Source organism: Vicugna pacos, chromosome 17 (genome assembly GCF_048564905.1).
Source record: "Vicugna pacos chromosome 17, VicPac4, whole genome shotgun sequence".
Taxonomy (NCBI): Eukaryota; Metazoa; Chordata; class Mammalia; order Artiodactyla; family Camelidae; genus Vicugna; species Vicugna pacos.
This window is the reverse complement of record NC_133003.1, coordinates 7,141,786-7,161,781: the sequence shown is the minus strand read 5'-3', so window position 1 is coordinate 7,161,781 and position 19,996 is coordinate 7,141,786. Positions and strand designations below refer to the sequence as shown.

The following is a 19,996-nucleotide window of genomic DNA, read 5'->3' as shown; positions in this document are numbered from 1 at the left end:
GTAACTGACATATTAGATATAAATTTGAATTTATCTTTTTAAAAATGATCAGAATTACATGTTTATTGTAACAAAAAATTAAACACTGCCAGTTTGTCTGTCTTTGTGTTGTTCTCCACTGCTTTCTCAGCCGACTCTGTGACACCGTGTCCATAGTTTGGTGTTTAACCTTTAAAATATTTAATATGTACATGTATTTTTGCATATATGTCAAAAAAGAACACAAATAAAATTTTACATTGTATAGTATATTAACTTAATCTATACTTAGAATATATCATTATCCTAAAATGATAGGATTTAAAATGCAGTATATTTGTTTCACAAATATATTTCCACCTTGAAACAACGGTGGCTTCGTTCTAAGGGATTTTCGATATATAGTCATGTGCACCCTGCATACTTTGTTGAGTTACTTGTATTATGTTGACGTGGCCAGTGTATGTGCCTACTTAATGTTTGCTTTTATAGCCTGATTCCTGTTTCACAGTTGTTGAAAAATAGATGTTTTTAAGGGAAGGGAGAAATGCAGGTCCCTCCCCTCCCCCCACCTTTTAAAAAAATAATTGTTAAATGTACATTTTTTAGGCTTTAAAAATTTTAACTTTAGTTTGTTCTACAAGTTACATATGCAAGCATTCTCATTGAAAACCCAAACATTAACGATGCAGGAATATTCTTGCTTGGCTTTAAGTTAAATCACTTCCTCAAGGCTTCACAAGGGGGTCTGAGGGGGCAGGCTGGGCGGACCGTGGGAGGTGACGGACATCCTCATTTTCACACGTCCCTTTGTGCACGTGTGGAACTGTTTCTCTGTGATAGATGTTTAGAGGTCAAAGACTATATGTATTTTAAATAAATACGTATCGTGAGGTTGCCCAGCTTAAGCAGTTAGCTGATTAGTGCTAGTACGTCTAAACATGTAAGTACAGCCGCATGGAAGTAAAAGGTATTTTTTTGTTTTGTTTTGGTTTTTTTTTTTTTTTTTTGGTTAGAGATGAGAGATAAGTGTATTGTTTTGCTTCCTTGGCAGTTGTTCCGGGGAGATGAAAGTTCGGAATGGGAGCAGTTAATCCCTTTTAGAATACACAGTGTGCTACCTCTTGGATGGCACAACTTCTGCGTCTTTTATTCAGGGGACAGCTGCCTTTTTGTACCTGCCTGTGCATGCTTAGGGACTGAATGGCGTGGAATCGTTGGAGGAAAGCTAAAGGTGTTAAGGGTGTGACATGCGTAATGGATGACACTTAGTCATTCGTTCTTGCACGGTGAGCCTCTCCTCATCACTAAAGATGTGTGACTGCCATCAGGCAGTGTATCCATGCATACAGTGAGTTGTCCTTTGTCTTTCTTAGTCCCTTATATGAAAACGTGTAGTGGTCTACACAGCCTGTTTCCCAATTCTTTTTTTTTTTTAATTGAAGTATAGTCAGTTTACAGTGTTCAGTCAATTTCTGGTGCACAGCACAATGTTTCAGTCATACATGAACATACGTATATTCATTTTCATTTTCCTTTTCACCGTGAGCTACTACAAGATATAGAATATGGTTCCCTGTGCTGTACAGTATAAACTTGTGGATCTGTTTTATATACCACTCAGTATCTGCAAATCTTGAACTCCCAGTTTATCCCTTCCCACCCCCTTCCCTGCTGGCAACCATAGGTTTATTCTCTATGTCTGTGAGTCTGTTTCTTTAGATAGAAAGGTTTATCAAGTCATTTAACTGTTGAGTTTCCTAGATTAAGTGGAATGCCGCTCTTTTAGAGTCATATACAGGTACCTCTTAATACCCAAATCTACTTGATTCTATAGTTTGGATATCTGACTTTCTTCAGAAAGTCAGATTGGATTTTGAGATCTGCATTTTTCTTAATATACTGTGTCTGTTTCTGAGTTTGGGGTAGCAAATAGTGAGAGTTTGGATAGCAGGAAATTTATTTGAAAATTTCATCAAATTGACTCAGTTCCTGAGTTTTAAGATATGAGAATTAGGACACTGAGCGCGTGGATAGAAAGGAGTAATTGGGATGTGAATTTACTTTGTATGCACTGGGAAAAAACCTATACACAAAAGTGAGGTATTTTAAGATCCAAAGTTGGAGGAGATCCTAAAAGATCATTTTACCCAACCTCTTGTTGATCCTTTCTAAGAGAAACTGGTCCTTTAGTTTATGCTTGGACATTAAAAGTGGCAGGAAGGTAATTGTATTATGTATCCTTCTGGTTTGTTGTCCTGAGCATGAAAGGGGAGCAACCGCTGAGAAAATGGGAATGGATGAAAGTTTGTCTTCTTGTGAGATTTGAAAAATACTGTAATCTGATGGATAAAACAACTTCATTCTAGAAGACTGACATTCAGTGGAGTACTAACAATGTTGTAATTAATGCTAATATTATTATTTTATTTTTAATTCAATTCTCTTATCTTCAGTTGCCTCAGTTGCCTGTAAAGTTATCAGTTAAAGCATAAGGACCTTCAAAGAGAACAAATTAGATCATTTCTTCTCTTTCTTGAAAGCTGGTTTTTTTTTTTTTTTTTCATCGCTCTCCTGCTTTGGGAGGTTTGTGGTCCTTGTTTCTGTCTGAGCAGAAACATTGCCTGTTTCCTGTTGCCCATCTTTTGCCTGCTCTAAGTGACTGGTTAAGTCATCTGCTCCTTTGTCAAGCCCCAGCTCCTTCCCACTTATTTCTTGTTTTCAGCCTCTTCCTGAGCCATCTTTTCCTTGCATTCATCTCTTGCTTTGATTCTTTGATGAAGGCGTGGTGGGACGGGATCTGTCCAGCACGAACGCCGTGCTGAGTGAGGTTCCATATTCTGGGTTCCTCTGTGTACTGCACTCATGCAGACTCCAGCTGACCCACCCCTGTCACCCTTGAAGTTCAGGTAGGCCTTTTTAACATCAGCCAGCCCTTCGTCAGAACCTTTGTATGTCTTTTCAAAACCTTGGACACCCTCCTCCAGGACGCATCGCAGTCCCAGGTTGGGTGGAGCACAGCAGAGTCCTTGTCCACTGTCTCCTCATTGTGCTCTGCTCTCAAGTCTTTGTCGCTTAAAATGGAGTAGGCGTTCCTGAGGACCTGGAAGGGGCACCCTTGCCCGCCAAGTCTGGGCACCTGTCAGGGCACCTTGTGGTAGCTGTGCCGGACAAGTTCAAGACTGCACGCAGACTCACGCAGGGTGTGGGTCCGGAGGGAACTACAGGTCAAATTGGAGACTTTTTGAGGGAAGGGAATTTGTTCGTCTCTCTCAGCCTGTGGCACAGACTCCTGTTCACACCAAGTTCATATAGGTAGTTAATGAGGATAATGTTTTTTTGAAAGTTAAGTTATAAGTTGAGAAGAGACGTTAAAACTGAAACTGAAACAAAAATAGTCTGTGTAATATTTTATAATAAATATGGTTAGTCTTTTTGTTGAGCTGAAGAAAGAAATAGAATTGGGAAGGCAGACTTCACAAACTCAAAGCGAGAATCTCCTTAGAGGTTAAATTTTGGCATGGCTTTTCCTTCGTAGAGTAATAAAAAGTTCTTATAACTTTGATTGGCTCTTGGTTAACTTACGAGTGAAAATGATACTACACATTAAGATTTTTGACCATTATGTGGTGTTCACCATAATCCAATCCAATATCCAGGACGACTTGAGTTAAGTGGGGTTGATTTTGTTTGTTTGTTTTTGTTAGGGTACCTAAGAAGCAAAAAAAAAAAAGAAGGATAGAAAAAAGTATTTTATATTGATACCTAAGCATTTTCCCTGTCCCCTGGTTTTTTGAAATTTCTGGCTGGAGAGTCTCTGTTAGGGTGGATACATGTACCAAGTACGTAGTAACTGCCATAGAAGACCAGTGAAAAGTCGTTGTCATTTCAGTTCTTTCCATGAGATTTTTGAATGGTCTTCTGTGGATTGAAAAAAAAAAAAAGCCCATAAACATACTTTTAGAAAGAATGCAATTAGCTATGCTATGAATTCAGTTTTTTTAAGAGGAAGTTTTGGCTGTTTTTGTGTATTTGCGTATTTTTGGCTATCTCAAATAACATACCTAGTAGTTGGTCCTCAGTGTGCATTGATTTCCTGAGTCAATGAGGATAATTTCTCTTTAGGGTCCTGATGAAGAAGCTGTTGTGGATCTTGGCAAAACCAGCTCAACTGTGAACACCAAGTTTGAAAAAGAAGAACTGGAAAGTAAGTTTGTTGAAAATAACTTACAATTAGCAGGATAAACTACTAATGAATGTTTGCTGGCGTCCTTTAATTTTCACCTGTTACTTGTTGAAACATTTGTTGTTATTGTGAGGTAGAGCATACATTTAGAAGACTGTTCTCTTCTAAATGTAGTTGAAAGAATAATAATACAGCAAAACCCCATGTAACCACTCCCCGCTACAAATAGAACATTCTCTGAAACGTAGACTTCTTTTCAATTCATTTCAAGAATGCTTTTCACACTTCACTGATGGTTATCATTACTTGCCTTGAAAATTAAAATGCCACAGTTACAAAATCAGCTAATTCTTTAATTTTTTTTTTTTTATTTCTAGCAGCCTTGGCCATTTGAATTATGAGCACACCGTAGACTAATGAGCCACAATTTTCACTGGTTGTCACCTAAATGTTCGCTTTATGTAGGTCTGTTACATCAGTCTTTTAAAATGTTGTAAAAACCTCAGCATAGAATTGTGTAGCAGATGAGTTATTTATCAGTCTGCCTTCCCTGAGCAGGAGGAAGCCCTGACATACGGTTTCTTTTTTCTTCCTCTTTTTTAAAATTTGAAATAATTTTCGATTTACAGAAAAGGTGGCTGTATACCCTTCCCCCAGCTTTTTCTAACACTAACATTTTATTTAACCATAAGTTTGTAAACACGACAAAATTAACATTGGTACAGTACTGCAGATTTATTCAGATATTACCCGTTTTTCCACTGCTGCTCCTTGTCTGTTCCCGGATCCTGTTGAGCAGCTCAGGATGCCACAGGGTACTTACATGTCATGTCTCTTTAGTCTCCTCTAACCTATGACAGTTTCTAGGTCTTTCCCCATTTTTCATGACCTTGACTCTTTTGAAGATTAGTGGTTAGACACTTTGTAGAAGGTCCCAAAATTCGGGTTTGTCTGAATTATCACATTGTGACATTACAGTCTCATGCCCCGGCTCATGGATTTGTGGGAAGCATCCCACAGAGCGCCGTGCCCTTCGTGTATTGGGGACAGGTGGTGGCTGCATGGCTCACCATCGGTGATGCTGAGCATGAGCACTTGGTGAAGGCGGTGTTCACTGCAGATGTTTTGACAGACTCATCTTGGGGTCTCTTTGAGACCTACATTTTGAAGTTCAGCTCTCCTGTGACAGCTGAACGGGGCCATCGTTTACAAATGGAGAAGGAAAGAAACACAAATAAGCGTTCTCCACATTTACTTTGTGAGGTGGAAAAAAACCCCTGTCCGTTGAAATTGGCTTTAAAAGTTTAGGCTTCCTAGGGCTTCTGCAGAGAACTTCAGTTACCTGGAAGCTTGATTCTGTGAATTGTAGACGTTAGAGAAGGTAACATTTTTAGCAATAATTTTATTAATTCAAATGTGCACGTAATCCCTCCCTTGCCATTTAATGTCATCCCTCAGATGAATGGGACCCAGGGCACCAAGAGGGACCGTGATCTTTGGCTTCCTTTGGTTACCCCAGGGCCCTTGGCTTCTCATACTTCGGACATAACACGTTTCAGTATCGAGTTTGAGGGACAGATTAAGTTTATCTCAGAGTGAGACTGAATCGGCCTTTGATGGAATAAATTAAGGCGAAAGAATGAGCAGAAATTGTGACAGAGCAGTAAAGGAAGTAGTACAGCAGAATAAATAATGAGGCTCCATCTCCCAGTCTTTGGATTCTAGCATGTTGCTCATTTTATCTAGTCTTTCTAAACGTCAGCCTCGGAGAACTTATTTTTGTCTTGCTGCGTAGGGGCTCTTGTGCCAAAACCCATTAGTACTTATTGGAATAACAACCTTATAACTCAGTGCACAGGGATTCTTTAATCCACCGTTGGTTGGTGTTCAGAAGAAAATTCCACTAAAATAAAATTGTGAGATCCCTGAGTTTTGTTATAGTTTTTTTTTAACTTACTGAGATATAATTCACATAATGTAAAATTCACTTTTTTCAAGTATTTTTAAGGATATGCACTATATTGTGCAACCATCATCACTCTCTCCTTCCAGAATATTTCCATCATTCGCCCCCCCAAATTCTCTGTAATTGTCTTTTTAATTTAATTTTCTATTGAAATGTAATTGACCCACAGCACTGTGGTAGTTCGAGGTCCACAACCTAGTGATTTCATATTTCTATTCATTACAAAATGATCACCACGGTAAGTCTGATTACCATCTGTCATCGTGCAAAGTTACTACAGTTGTAATCGTGGTTTTTAATTTGGGATTTTCTGGTAAATTTTTTCCAAATCATTGGTATGTAATTTTTACAGTTCTTTGTCTAGTGCTGTACTGTAGGCAGGAAACTAGGTATTGGGAAATGTCCAAACAAATAATTTTAAGTCAGTGTGTTTACATAGGTCTAGTCTTCTTTTAGTTTTTAAAAGGTGAGTAAAATAAATAAATAAATAAATAAATAAATAAATAAATAAATAAATAAAAGGTGAGTATTCAGTTATCAACGTTACTATTTTGGCAACTAAAGCTAGAAGTCAGTGTCACCTTTTTCAGCCTTAGCTGGGAATGTGTGCATCAGGCAGCTCAAATTTTTTGCTGCTGTGTGCATGTTTGTAAATGATGGTAAGTCACCATGAGTATTGCTTTTGGAATTACTAGTAAATTTTAGCAAGTCAGCAAATGTGCAAATATGGAGTCCGTGAATAATGAGGACTGACTAATTTCAGTTCTCATCTGCAGATAAAGCTCTGGAGTTTATTGTGGTATTTTGTTCTAACCATCGTACAGAATTTCTTAGGAAAAGAATGTCATGACCAGTTCATGTTTCAGCATTAACTTTTTAATGTTGTACACAGGGCAAAAAGCAGCTCTATGCTGGATGGTTTTTCCACAGTTGCAAGTTAGTTAAACCTGTAGTCTACCTCCCTTTTCACTCAACGCGGGTTTAGGTATGAACCTCATTTAAACTATTTAAGAAATCAAATTCATGCTTCTCAGTGTTTGACGTAGTGCCCCTAGCTACCTGCTTCCCTGACTCAGTTTCACTCAGTGGGCAAAAAGCAGGGACTGCCTTTCATAACTGTTTTGTCCATCAGAATACAGAACCAGGATAACGCAGCATCAGCAGTGGCTCTTTCTATTGTAAAAGTATATAATAACCCTACTGTATTGCTTTCTTAATCCAGTCTTTAATTAGAGTATTTGGAGCATTTACATTTAATGTACCTCTCATTAATTTGGACCTTGCTAATTTGAGATTTTTAAAACTTTAAACAAATTTAAAATATTTCTAAACGTCCATTTATGAATAGTCATCATTAAAACATGTATCTTAAGGACCTCTACTAACTAGGGTTGGCCATAAATGTAGATGGGACACATTTATGTCTACATAGTATAATTCCAGGTGGGCCAACTTCTTCTCAAAATATCTTTTGAGACTTGCAGACTAATACTTATAGGAGTCACCTGTATATTTAGTGTATTTATCAGTGGGATTGGTCCTTGGCGTAACGTTCTGTGTAGTGCTCTGTGACGTAAGAGAAGTAACGGGAGACTAGCCGTGTTAATTATGTGAACGTAGCTGTAATTCTTTTTTATCAAAGCAAACTTTGGTATACTTTTGTGTGTATCACTCCCCCCCACCCCCTTTTTGGGAAAACTAGTGCTGGTCATACACAGGGACACTCCAGGTTTGGTTCCAGACCACTGGAGTAAAGTGGCTATTGCAATAAAGCAAGTCACATGAATTTTGTTTGTTTGTTTCTTAGTGCATATAAAGGTTATATTCACACTATAGTGTATTAAGTGTGCAATAGCATTATGTCTTAAAAAAAACAATGTACATGCCTTAACTGAAAAATACGTCATTGCTGAAAAATGATGACCATCATCTGAGGTTTTGGTGAGTCATAATCCCTTTGCTGGTGGAAGGTCTGGCCTGGATGTGTTGATGCTGCTCACTGATGAGCATGATGGCTGCTGAAGGTCAGGGTGAATTTCGTAGAATAAGACAACAATGAAGTTTGCTTCATTAGTTGACGCTTTCTTTCATGACCAGTTTCTCTGTAGCACACAACACTGTTTGATAGCATTTGACACACAGTAGATCTTCTTTCAAAATTGGAGTCCATCCTCTCAGACCCTGCCTCTGCTTTGTCAACTAAGTTTATGCAGTATTCTCATTCCTTTGTTGTCATTTTAACAGTTTTCACAGCACCTTCACTGGAGTAGATTGCATCTCAAGAAACCACTTCCTTTGCTCATCAGTAAGAAGCAGCTCCTCCTCTGTTCAAGTTCTATAGACCCTGAGATAGTAGGATTTCAGCCCCATCTTCAGGCTCCACGTCTGACTCTAGTTCTCTTGCTGTTCCCGCCACATCTCCGGTGACTTCCTCTACTGAAATCTTGACCCCCTCAAGGTCATCCATGAGGGTTGGAATCAGCGTCTTCTAAAATCCTACTAATGTTGGTGTTTTGCCCACTTGTCATGAATCAGCAGTGTTCTTTGTGGCATCTGGGAAGGAATAGGTAAATCCCTTCCAGTAGGCTTTCAGTTGGCTTCTCCTAGATCCATCAATGGAATCACCATCTATGGCAGCAATGGACTTAGAAAATGTATTTCTTAAACAATAAAACTTGAAAGTTGATATGACTCCGTGGTCCACGAGCTGCCATTTGGATGTAGTGTTAGCAGGCATGAAAACAGCATTCATCTCTTTGTATCTCTCCATCAGAGCTCTTGGGTGACCAGGCGCCTTGTCAGTGAGCAGCAATAGTTTGAAAGTAATCTTTTTTTCAGAGTGGTAGATCTTAACAGTGGGCTTAAAATATTTAGTAAACCATGTTGTCAGCAAATGTACCCTCATGCAGGCTTTCTCCTCTAATGGAGAAGAATCTGAAGCTGTGCGCCTGAAGCTGACACCATATTGTAAATGAACTCTAGTTCAATTAAGTAAATAAAAGAAAAATGTACATATATAGAGAACAGCAGAGTAGACTGAGCATAATTCTTAGAGGCCGTAGGATTTTCAGATGGTAAATGATCGTTGGCTTCAAGTTCAAGTCACCAGCTGCCTTGGCCCCTAACGAGACAGTCAGCCTGTCCTTTGAAGCTCGGAAGCCAGGCGTTGACTTCTCTCCAGCTGTGAAGTCCTTGGCAGCATCTTCTCCCAGTAGAAGGCGTGTTGCCTGTCTTCTGTCCAGACCACTGAAGCTTTCTCCGTACCATAAGTAAGGCTGTGCCTCACTTTCTTGCCATTTGTGTGTTCGCCGGAGCAAGCGCTTTTCGTTTACTTCAAGAACTTTGTCTTTGCCTTCGCAGCTTGGCTCACTGACACAAGGGCCCGGCCCTCAGCCTTTCTTGGCCAGAAACGTTCCTTCCTCACTAAGTTTAATTGTTTCTTGCTTTTGGGTTAAGTGAGAGTTGTGTGACTCTTCTTTTCACTTGAACACTTGGAAGTCATTGTAGGGTTATTAATGGACCTAATTTCAGTGTTGCTGTGTCTCAGGGAAGAGGGAGGCCCAGGGAGAGGGGGAGAGACAGGGACCAACTGACCAAGTTCACCATCTGATATGGGCGTGGCTTGTGGTGCCCCTAAACAGTCACAACAGTAACATCAAAATCACAGATCACCCTAACAAAGATAATAATAATGGAAATGAAATGTTGTGAGAATTGCTATCAGAATGTGACACAGGGACAGCATGTGAGCAAATGGATTTTGAGAAAATGGTGCGATACACTTGGCTCGACTCAAGATTGCCACTAACCTTCAATTTGTAAAGAAACACAGTACCCCTGGCATGCCAGTCACGTGCTCAACCATTTTACCAGGTCATCGAGCTGTGTATATCGGCGTTCATGTCCCGTTCGGTAAAGAGGGTCGCCGGCGTCACAGGCACCGCGGACACAGACATCACCACCGGAGAAGGAGAGACAAGGACTCGGATAGAGAAGATGGAAGGGAGTCTCCTTCTTATGGTAAGAAGAGTGGGAAGTCCTCCATTACAGGCTGGAGTTCTTCTCTGGAAAGGTTTTAAAATTTTAATTAAATGCTTCCTTTTAAAAATTGTATTTCTGTAATAATTTAGACACATTGTATGTGTTGAAGAATACTAATTGAAGTAATAGTATTATTTCTGCAGGAAAAATGCTGAGTTTGTAAGTTAAGATCTACTCGAGATGAGTGAAAAAAAGTCAGGGGTTTTGCTTTCTTCATTGTATTCCAGCCTTGGAGCTGTAAATGTTGAGTCCTGGCACTTAAAATTCAGTTTAGGAGGGTTTTATTTCTTTTCTCTATTATATGTGTCATTGTTTACATGGGCAGTGAGCAAATACCTGGAGTCTTCAGGCTCCTGGAAGAGACTGAAAATTGCTTTCATTTTTAAATAATTCTTGGCCAGAAGGTTATATCCATGAAGCTGGATCGCTTGGTTATCTGTGCAAAGAAGAGTGCTCAGACTTGATAGTATTGTCTTTAGGAGGACAAGATTTTTGTTTGGAAGCAGAGCAATAAAGAAGTGCCAGTAGGCAGAGGAAATCAGAAAGGAAAAACAGCATACAGCAGAGGAAAGAGAACATCATCTTATAATAAAGATCGATACTGATTTAAGTGGCCCTGAGAGTGGGAAAGGCAAGAGCCAGAAGAAACAGCTGTGCAGCGTGAGCAGGACTGTCAAGACGCTGCACTGGTGGACATGCAGGGCGTTGCCGGTTCTTCAGGACGCCGTGACCCGCGTAGGTCCTAGTGTGTCCTAGTGTGTGCATTTTAGAGAAGCCGTGTGAGCTGCACTCCCACCGGCACTTAATGTGCTGTGCTAAAGGAAAGTTTTTGTGGAGAGGTAGAGAGGGAGGGAATTATTGTTAAAATGACAGCTTGTGTCACGATCATAAGAAAGAAAGGACCGATGGCCTAGTAAGACATTAAGAGCCACTTCTGTGCTGAGCATTCCACCAAGCCCTTGACATATGCTCTTTGATTGAATTTCCTCAGCATTTTTTTTTAAACGCTAAGTATTACTATTTTCATCATATAAGTGGAGAAACTTCAGTTTAGAGAGGGCTAAATCATGGAAACCTCTTAGCCGCTCCAAAGAGATGCTGACGGCCTAGCAGGCTATAAGTGGTCACATAGCTAACAAAGATCTGCCACAAGCAAAGGCAACATCAACACTAGTTTTGGAAAAGGTCACTAGTGAACTCTGATGACGTGAAGTAATTTTAGAGAAGTGTTTTGCTGTTCTGTATGGTGCCTCTATCCAGTTTAGGATATCTGGTGTTATTTTGTGAGTGGGTCAGTGTGCTTCTCTATTTTATTTGGAATAAAAGGCACACAATAGTTTTATAGACGTGCTACTTACTAAAGTATAAATATGTCTGTATGTTCACCTGGCTATGTGGTTTAATGGTTCAAGCTTAGGTCTGACATCTTGAAGTCTGAATCTAGTGGTTTGAGGAATACTGATGGTGGAGAAAATATCTGTGACTTTTTCATGGATTAGTGATGCCTAGAAAAGTTCGCTGCCACAGAAGTGGGCTTATTTTGGTTTTAACTCCCAATCTGTGTCCTGGAAATTGCTGTGAATGAAGCCCCTTCTTTCCTTCTCCCCATTCTCTAAAAAGAGATTACACAGATCTTTTGCTTCTGCACATGATGGAATAACAGAAATTGAATTTTCTGTCCAATTTTAAACAGAAAACTGGGCAAAATATGTGAGAAACCATAATTTTCAGACATTAGATAACAGGCAGCATGGGACTCTGACCTCTGAGCGAGGGAGAGGAAGTGAGATGACTACTGTGATGGCCTGAGCTGTTTCCTTGAGACGGTTTCCAGGCCAGCATGAGGAGCCTGGCCAGAGCCTCGCAGGCTCTCAGAGTAGAGGAGACAGAGACTGGAACTTGGGGAGGCCTACGAGGTAAGACTTGGAGATGTAAAGTGCCAGAGAGTAGAGAGCGACACACAGAGTGTTCCACAGGTCTGAGGAAGGGCCCTGGAAGTTGTTTGGCTGAGTACTAGTCTGCGTACGTGTGACAGGAAATTACCTGAGGCTTGATAAACAGCCACCAGGAAGCAGTGGGCTGAACAGTTCCTGGATTTCACACAAGACTGGGAACAGGATATGTTCCCACCAGTCAGTGGAAACACATTGTGACCTACAGGGCATTAAGTAGAGTTCTTAGAAGGGTGTTGCCTTAGAACTGGGTCTAAATTAGTTTTACCCTAAAGGCTGCAGTAGATCTACTGTAAAAAAAATGTTAAAAGTGGGTCTTGAAAGAATTAAATTGATTTCAAGTATTTGTATGCTGGACCAAAGTATAGTACTGGTAAAAGAAATACAGTAAAATCTTGCTCTTAACCATGTGAAATGCACAGTATCTGACATGCACAAGTTATTTGAAATATAATGAAGTAGGAAAAAATAAACATAACCAAGAGAAAAATAAATCCATAGAAACAGATCCAGCAATGACAGCTGATGGAATTAGAAAACAAGTGTGTTAAAGCAATATAATAAATACATTTATATGTTCAAGAGGAGAGAGGAAAATAAGACTGTGATGAGAGAAATTGAAAGTGTACAAAAGTCCCAAATGGAACTTCTGCAGAAGAAAAATACACTATCTAAAATGAACAATACACTAGATAAGATTAACAAATGACTTAACACTGCAGGAAAAAAAAAAGATCAGTGATTTTTGAAGATACAGTGATAGAAACTAGTCAGAATGAAACAGAAAAAAAGCCTGAAAATGAATAAACAGCATCAGTAATTTGTAGGATAATATCAGATAGTCTAAAGTATGTATAATTGGAGTGCCAGAAAGGAGGGTGGCAGAAGAAATATTTGAAGAAATAATAGTTGAAAAAATTTCCAAATATAATGAAAACGCTGAACTCACAGGTCCAAGTAGTTCAGCAAAACTCAAGAAAAAGAAACTTGAAGACAAACTGCACAAAGTCAATTAAAAAATCAAAAATTATCTTGCTGAAACCGAGATGTAACAGTCCTAAAAGTATATGCATGTGATAATAGCTTCAAAATATGTGAAGCAAAAACTGATAAAACTGAAAAGAGAAATTTCTCCACAAGTATAGTCAGAGATTGCAACTCTCCTTTCTCAATAATGGATTGAACAAGTAAACAAAAAATCAATAAGGATATATTTGGATACATATACACACCACATCTTCTTTATCCATTCATCTAAATACTACTCAGCCATAAAAAAGAATGAAATTTTGCCATTTGTAGCCACATGGGTGGACTTGGGGGGTATTATGCTTAGTGAAACATCAGACAGAGACAAATACTGCATGATATCTGTTATATGAGGAATCTAAAAAAATAAAACAAACTAGTGAATATAACAAAAAAGAAGCAGATGGACAGAACAGACCAGTCGTTACCACTGGGGAAAGGGTGGGGGGGAGGGGCAAGATAGGGGTAGGGGATTAAAAGGTACAAACTACTAAAAATAAAATAAGTAAACTACAAGTATATATTGTACAGCACAGAGAATATAGCCAGTACCTTATAATAACTAAATGGAGTATAACCTTTAAAAATTGTGACTCACTATGTTGTACATTGGAAACTTATACATCAACTATATCTCAATAAAAAATAGAAAAAAATCAATAAGGATATAGAAGACCTAAATAACACTGTCAGTTGGATTGGCCATGTGCATAGAACATTTCCCCCAAGACCAACAGAAAATGCACATTCTTTACAAGTACATATTGAACATTTTCCAAGATAGATCATGTTCTAGGCCATAAAACAAGTCTTAGTATATTTTAAAAGACTGAAAGTATATTCTTTGCCCACAATAGAATTAAACTAGAAGGATATTAAGAAAAAAACCCAGATATTTGGAAATTAAATGAGAAGTTTCTCAATAACCCATGGGTGAAAGATGCAATCAGAACAGAAATTAGAAAATGTTTTGAACTCATGAAAATTGAAACAGGACAGGCAGTAATTGAGAGAAAGCCTTGCAAAGTGAGGACACAGTTCTAACGTGCACAGGTTTCATTTAATGTGCTGTGCAAAGCGAGGACTGCCTACATGCTGAAATTTATTAGGTGTAGCTAAAGCAGTGCTTAGAGAACAATTTATAGCATTTAATTCTTATATTAGAAAAGAAGAAAGGTCTGTAAGCAATGATTTAAGCTTCTCACTTAAGAAACTGAAGGAAAAAAATAGAGCAAATTAAACCAAAATAAGGAAAAGAAAGGAAACTATAGAAACCAAAGCAGAAGTGAAGAAAAAAATCAGAACAACAGTAGCGAAAATCAATCAGACTGAAATCTGGTTCTTCGAAAAGATCAATAAAATTGATAAATCTATATAGCTAGATAATCAGGTGAGGAAAAAATAGATACAAATGATCACTATCAGATCGCTACAGCTGTATAGATGTATAGATGCTACAGCTATTAAAGACTACAGAGAGAATATTATGAATGACTTCTTACCAACAAAATTGGTAATTCAGATTAAATGGGGAAGTTCTTTAAGAATGTATACTACTTAAGCAGAAATAGATAACCTGAAATATCTTATACATATAAAAAGAAGTTGAATTTGTAGTCTAAAGCATTCCCACAATGGAAATTTCCTCCCAGACGCCAGAAAATCGAAGATGAGGGAATACTTCTCCATTCATGTTATGAATCCAGCATTACCCTGATACCAAAACTTGATAAAGATGTTGGAGGAGAATAGAACTACACACTAATTATTTCTCATGAATGTAGATTCAGAAACCCTGACCAGCATAAAAACATCTCTTTTACCCAGCAGTATCTAAGAGGGATAATACATCATGGTGGTGGCCCCCAAGATGTCCATATTCTTGATGTCTGGAACCTTACTTGGCAAAAGTGGATTTACTTATTGGATTTCAGGATTTTGAGAAGGAGCGATTATGCTGGATTAGTGCAGGTGGGGCAGATTGCATCACAGGGAATCAGGTGATCAGAGATGAGATAGTGGTTGTAGTGAAATGATGGGGAGGGGTCCAGAACCAAGGGATGTAGGCAGGCCTCAGAAGCTAGAAAAGGTAAGAAAGTGGATTTTCCTCCTGGAGCCTCCAGAAAGAACCAGCCCTATGATTGTTAGCCCTACATGAAACTCATTTTGAACTTCTGGTCTCTAGAACTATAACAGAATAAATCTGTGTTATTTAAGCCACCAAGTTTCTGGTAATTTGTTATGGCAGCAATAGGAAATTAATATGATGAACAAGTAGAAATGCAGGATTGGCTTAAAATCTAAACATCTATCAGGGTAAATAAAGATATTAATAGTATAAAGGAGAAGAACCCATATAGTTATCTCAATAGGACAGAGAAAGTCTGACCAAATTCCACCCCCCCCTTCATGTTAAAACTCTCCTAGCAAACTAGGAATGTTAGGAAACTTCCTCAGTGTGAGACAGAGCATCTGGAGATGCTGGTGAGAGACTGAATGTTTTCTCCCTATGCTTTGGAAAAAGGCAAGGATGTCCTCTCTCTCCATTTCTTTACAGAATGGTACTTGCACACGTAGCCAATGTAATAAGGCAAGAAAGAAATAAAAGGCGCCCAAGTGGCAAAGGAAGAAAACTGCCTTTAATCACAGTTACAGAATCATATATATAGCAAATCCTAAGCAGTCCACAAAACTATAGAACTGAGTGAGTTCAGCTAGATTGCCAGACACGGAATCAATGTACACAATCAACTGTGTTTCTATGTAGTAGCAATGAACAGTCAGAAATTGAAATAAAAATAGAGCACAGCACCAGAAATATTACTCAGGGATAAATATCACAAAAGATGTGCAAGACCTACATGTTGAAAAGGATCAGAATATTAGGAAGTCTGTCACCCTGTGGTTTTGCTGGTCTGCATGAGTGTCGGGGCATTCATTCCTTCACTGTGATGACCCATGTCATGTACATACTCAGCACTTTTCAGTTATGTTTTTCGTGTTGCTTCTTCCCCTGTTCTTTGTATTTTTCTCTCTCTGGAGTTTTTCCTGTTCGACTTTCTTATTCTATTTTCTCTCTCTCTTAACCTTGTGACTTCTGGTTTGTGTCTTCTTAAGTGTCGTGGATGAATTCTATGTAACTGCCTCCTCAGATCTTTTTCCTGTAACAATTCTTTCTAATCTACTTTTTAACTGGTTTTAATATCCCTTTTGCAGCTCTTAAGTTCCTGGAGGTTTGTTTACTTAGGTATAAGTTTTGAGCTTGGCCTCCTCTCTCATATTTGGAAGAATATGGTTGTGTTTTCAGTTGATGCGTGTAGTTGTTTGCATATGTGCTTGTGCTGAGCCTTAGGGTTTTCACCTGTCCTGGACTAGAATGTGTGCTCATTTCTCTGTCTGGGGACTTGTACCGCACAGATCATTTAAACTCAGATGTCAGGAGTGGCAGTGACCTGACCTACCTCCCTGACCTCAGCTGACAGGCTTCTGCTTCTGCATAATAGTAGGAAAAGTTAACTTTGAATCTCCTCTTTTACTTTTTGAAACTTGGGGTTCTTTTTTTACTCTTAAACTTAACTATGTATTAATTACATATTTTATAATGTTCATTATTTAACATTTCCATCTATTTTTAGTCCTGTCATATATGATGTTCCTTGTTTTTGGCTATTGCTTACTTTTGTTTGTTTTTACATTAGTTAAAGATTAGTGTGACTTATCTTTATATATATATTTTTTCTTGTCTTTGGGGGTGATCTTTCTGTGAAATTCTTTTGTTCTGGGTTGTTGGTTCTCATTTCCTTCCAGAATTACGGTATTTTAGTAATAATTAAATGAGTTTTTTAAAAAAGTGTGTATATATTTTTATTGAAGTATAGTTTACAATGTGTCACTTTCTGGTGTACAGCACAATGCTTCAGTCATAAATGAACATACATATTATTTGTTTTCATATTCTTTTTCTTTTTTCTTATTTGTTGTTTTTTTGGGGGGGGTAGGTATTAGGGTTTTTTATTTTTATTTATTTATTTTATTGAAATACAGTATTTTTATTTGTTTATTTTTAAACAGAGGGACTGGGGATTGAACCCAGGACCTTGTGCATGCTAAGCACACCTGAGTCTACCACTCAGCTATACCCTCCCCCCTATTCTTTTTCAACATAAGTTACTACCCTGTGCTACACAGTATGAAACTTGTTGTTTATCTATTTTATACATATTAGTATCTGCAAACCTCTAACTCCCAATTTATCCCCTCCCACCCCCTTCTCTACCTGGTAACCATAAGTTTGTTTTCTATGTCTGTGAGTCTGTTTCTGTTTTTTAAGTAAGTTCTTTGTCTTTTTTTTAGAGTCCACATATGAATGATATCATATGGTATTTGTCTTTCTCTTTCTGGCTTACTTAGAATGACATTCTTCAGGTCCATCCATGTTACTGCAAATGGCATTATTTTATTATTTTTTATGGCTGGGTAGTATTCCATTGTGTAGATATACCACAGCTTCTTTATCCAGTCATCTGTTGATGGACATTTAGGTTGCTTCCATGTCTTGGCTGTTGTAAATATTGCTGCTGTGAACATTAGGGTGCGTGTATCCTTTTGAATTAAGGTTCCCTCTGGATATATGCCCAGGAGTGGGACTGCTGGGTCATATGGTAAGTCTATTCCTAGTCTTTTGAGGAATCTCCATACTGTTTTCCACAGTGGCTGCACCAAACTGTATTCCCACCAGCAGTGTAGGAGGGTTCCCTTTTCTCCACAGCCTCTCTGGCATTTATCGTTGTGGACTTTTGAATGATGGCCATTCTGACTGGTGTGAGGTGTTACCTCATTGTAGTTTTGATTTGCATTTCTCTGATGATTAGCGACATTGAGCATTTTTCATGTGTCTATTGGCCATTTTATGTCTTCACTGGAGAATTGCTTGTTTAGGTCTTCTGCCCATTTTTGGATTTTTTTTTTTAATTCAGTTGTATGAGCTATTTATATATTTTGGAAATTAAGTGAGTTTTGATGGGATATATTTATTTATAACAAAAGCGTTTCGCTTTTGGAATTGTGAATTTACCTCTGTATTAACCAAGGAAAATTTTGAGTGCGTTTAAATTCTGATTTTTGTCAAGACACACCCTCCCAGAGAGTCCAGTTCATCCTGGGTACTGAGGATGACGATGAAGAGCATATCCCACATGACCTGTTCACGGAGATGGATGAGCTGTGCTACAGAGACGGAGAGGAGTACGAGTGGAAGGAAACTGCTCGGTAATACCGCTGTCAGCTTTTAATTGCCTTTACTTGGTCTGTTCTTGTGATGAGAATATAAAATTGAAATTGTGAGATACCTAGTCCTTCAAAACAATGAGAATTTCCTTGTGTCTAGAAATTGTATGTTCCCTTTTTTCTCTATATTCTCAAAAGTTTGTTTCCTGAAATCATCCTTAATCCTTTAGTATAGCACAAATTTGAAAAATCGACAATGCTTATTTCAACTTTGAAGGAGATTGGAAGTAGAAATTACGGAATTGCAGCATTTGCTTTTGTAGGCTTGTGATTGTGACCGCTCGAACAGAAAGAGGAACTACAAAGGTCCCTTCTGACTCTCGACATTATGGACCATTAGCCTAATTTGCAACAATGTGTTTGCAGCAAAATTTTGTTTTGGTGGTGGTGATCTTTGTTTCTTTTTAAAAGAACAAGCGTGTGTTCATCCTATTAAAATAAACAAACGGAATCATCATTACTTAGACAGTATTTTTTTGTATTACACATTTCAGATGGCTGAAATTTGAAGAGGACGTTGAAGACGGTGGGGACCGGTGGAGTAAGCCTTACGTGGCGACCCTGTCTTTGCACAGCCTCTTTGAACTGAGAAGCTGCATCCTAAATGGAACAGTCATGCTGGATATGAGAGCAAGCACTCTAGATGAAATCGCAGGTTAGAGCAAACTGGCTTTTTTACATTTAAATTGTATTGAAATTAGAGATACTTCAGTAGGGAAAATAAAGTGGAATTTTAGACCGTTGAGTTAACAGTTTGAGGCTGAACATCCATTCTGTGCAGGGCAGTATGAGGAGTAGCCATGTAAGTTACACTTTTTCTCTTTGGTAAGTCTGGAGTCTAAAAGGTTAAATTAGACATAACTACAGTATCACAAAGAAAGTGATTAGTGTCATAAACCTGGTACAGGGTCTGCTCCCTGGAAATGCAGAGGAAAGAGCTTTTTGTTTCTTCGTTTTCTGGACCACGGTGTCTGGGAAAGACTGTCTGCAGAGTACATTAAGTATACACTTATCCACAGAATTTGAACACGTGGGGACAAAGAGCAGGTGGTGCAAGGAGGAGGAAGGAGGAGGAAGAGAAGGAAGAAAAGTCTAGAAAGTATAGACAGGTATGAATCTCAGAAAAGTCAGTTCTCTGTGAGTATACCGATTTCTTGAGCTATGCTGGGAAAATTAATTGGAGATGGATTGTGATTAGCCTTGAATTACTGGCTTGAGAAATTAGCTTTTATTTGGCAGGCATTTTGGCTCTCAGTGATTCTGGCGTCAGAGCGTCGTGTGACATAGATGTGTGTCAGGACGATGGTTCTGGCAAGAGTAGGCAGGGTGGCTTTGGATCAGGGAGAGCTTAGAACCAAGGTCATTTATTCTCTTGGAGTAGGCTGAGCAAGAGATGGTGGTGACCTGAGCTGTGGTAGGTCGTAGCAGTGGAAGTGAAGGAGAAAGAAAAGTTGAAGGATACTGTAAGTGTGGAAAGTCGAAAAGACATTTGGCATAAAGCTATTTGGCCATTAACCGAAATTGCTCAAATCCAAAATCAAGTTCAGTAGTAATAAA

At 38.6% G+C, this 19,996-nt stretch overlaps 1 protein-coding gene across 3 annotated transcripts in view; it reads left to right on the top strand.

Moving 5' to 3' along the window:
• Positions 1 to 19,996, top strand: part of SLC4A7 (solute carrier family 4 member 7) — a 110,906-nt gene that overhangs the window by 36,266 nt on the left and 54,644 nt on the right. For all 3 annotated transcript variants that reach the window (XM_072940892.1, XM_072940894.1, XM_072940893.1), the window contains exons 2-5: positions 4,105 to 4,186; positions 10,005 to 10,151; positions 18,283 to 18,421; positions 18,934 to 19,094. In XM_072940892.1, the coding sequence (XP_072796993.1) occupies positions 4,105 to 4,186; positions 10,005 to 10,151; positions 18,283 to 18,421; positions 18,934 to 19,094 (529 nt within the window). The remainder of the gene's footprint in view (positions 1 to 4,104; positions 4,187 to 10,004; positions 10,152 to 18,282; positions 18,422 to 18,933; positions 19,095 to 19,996) is intronic.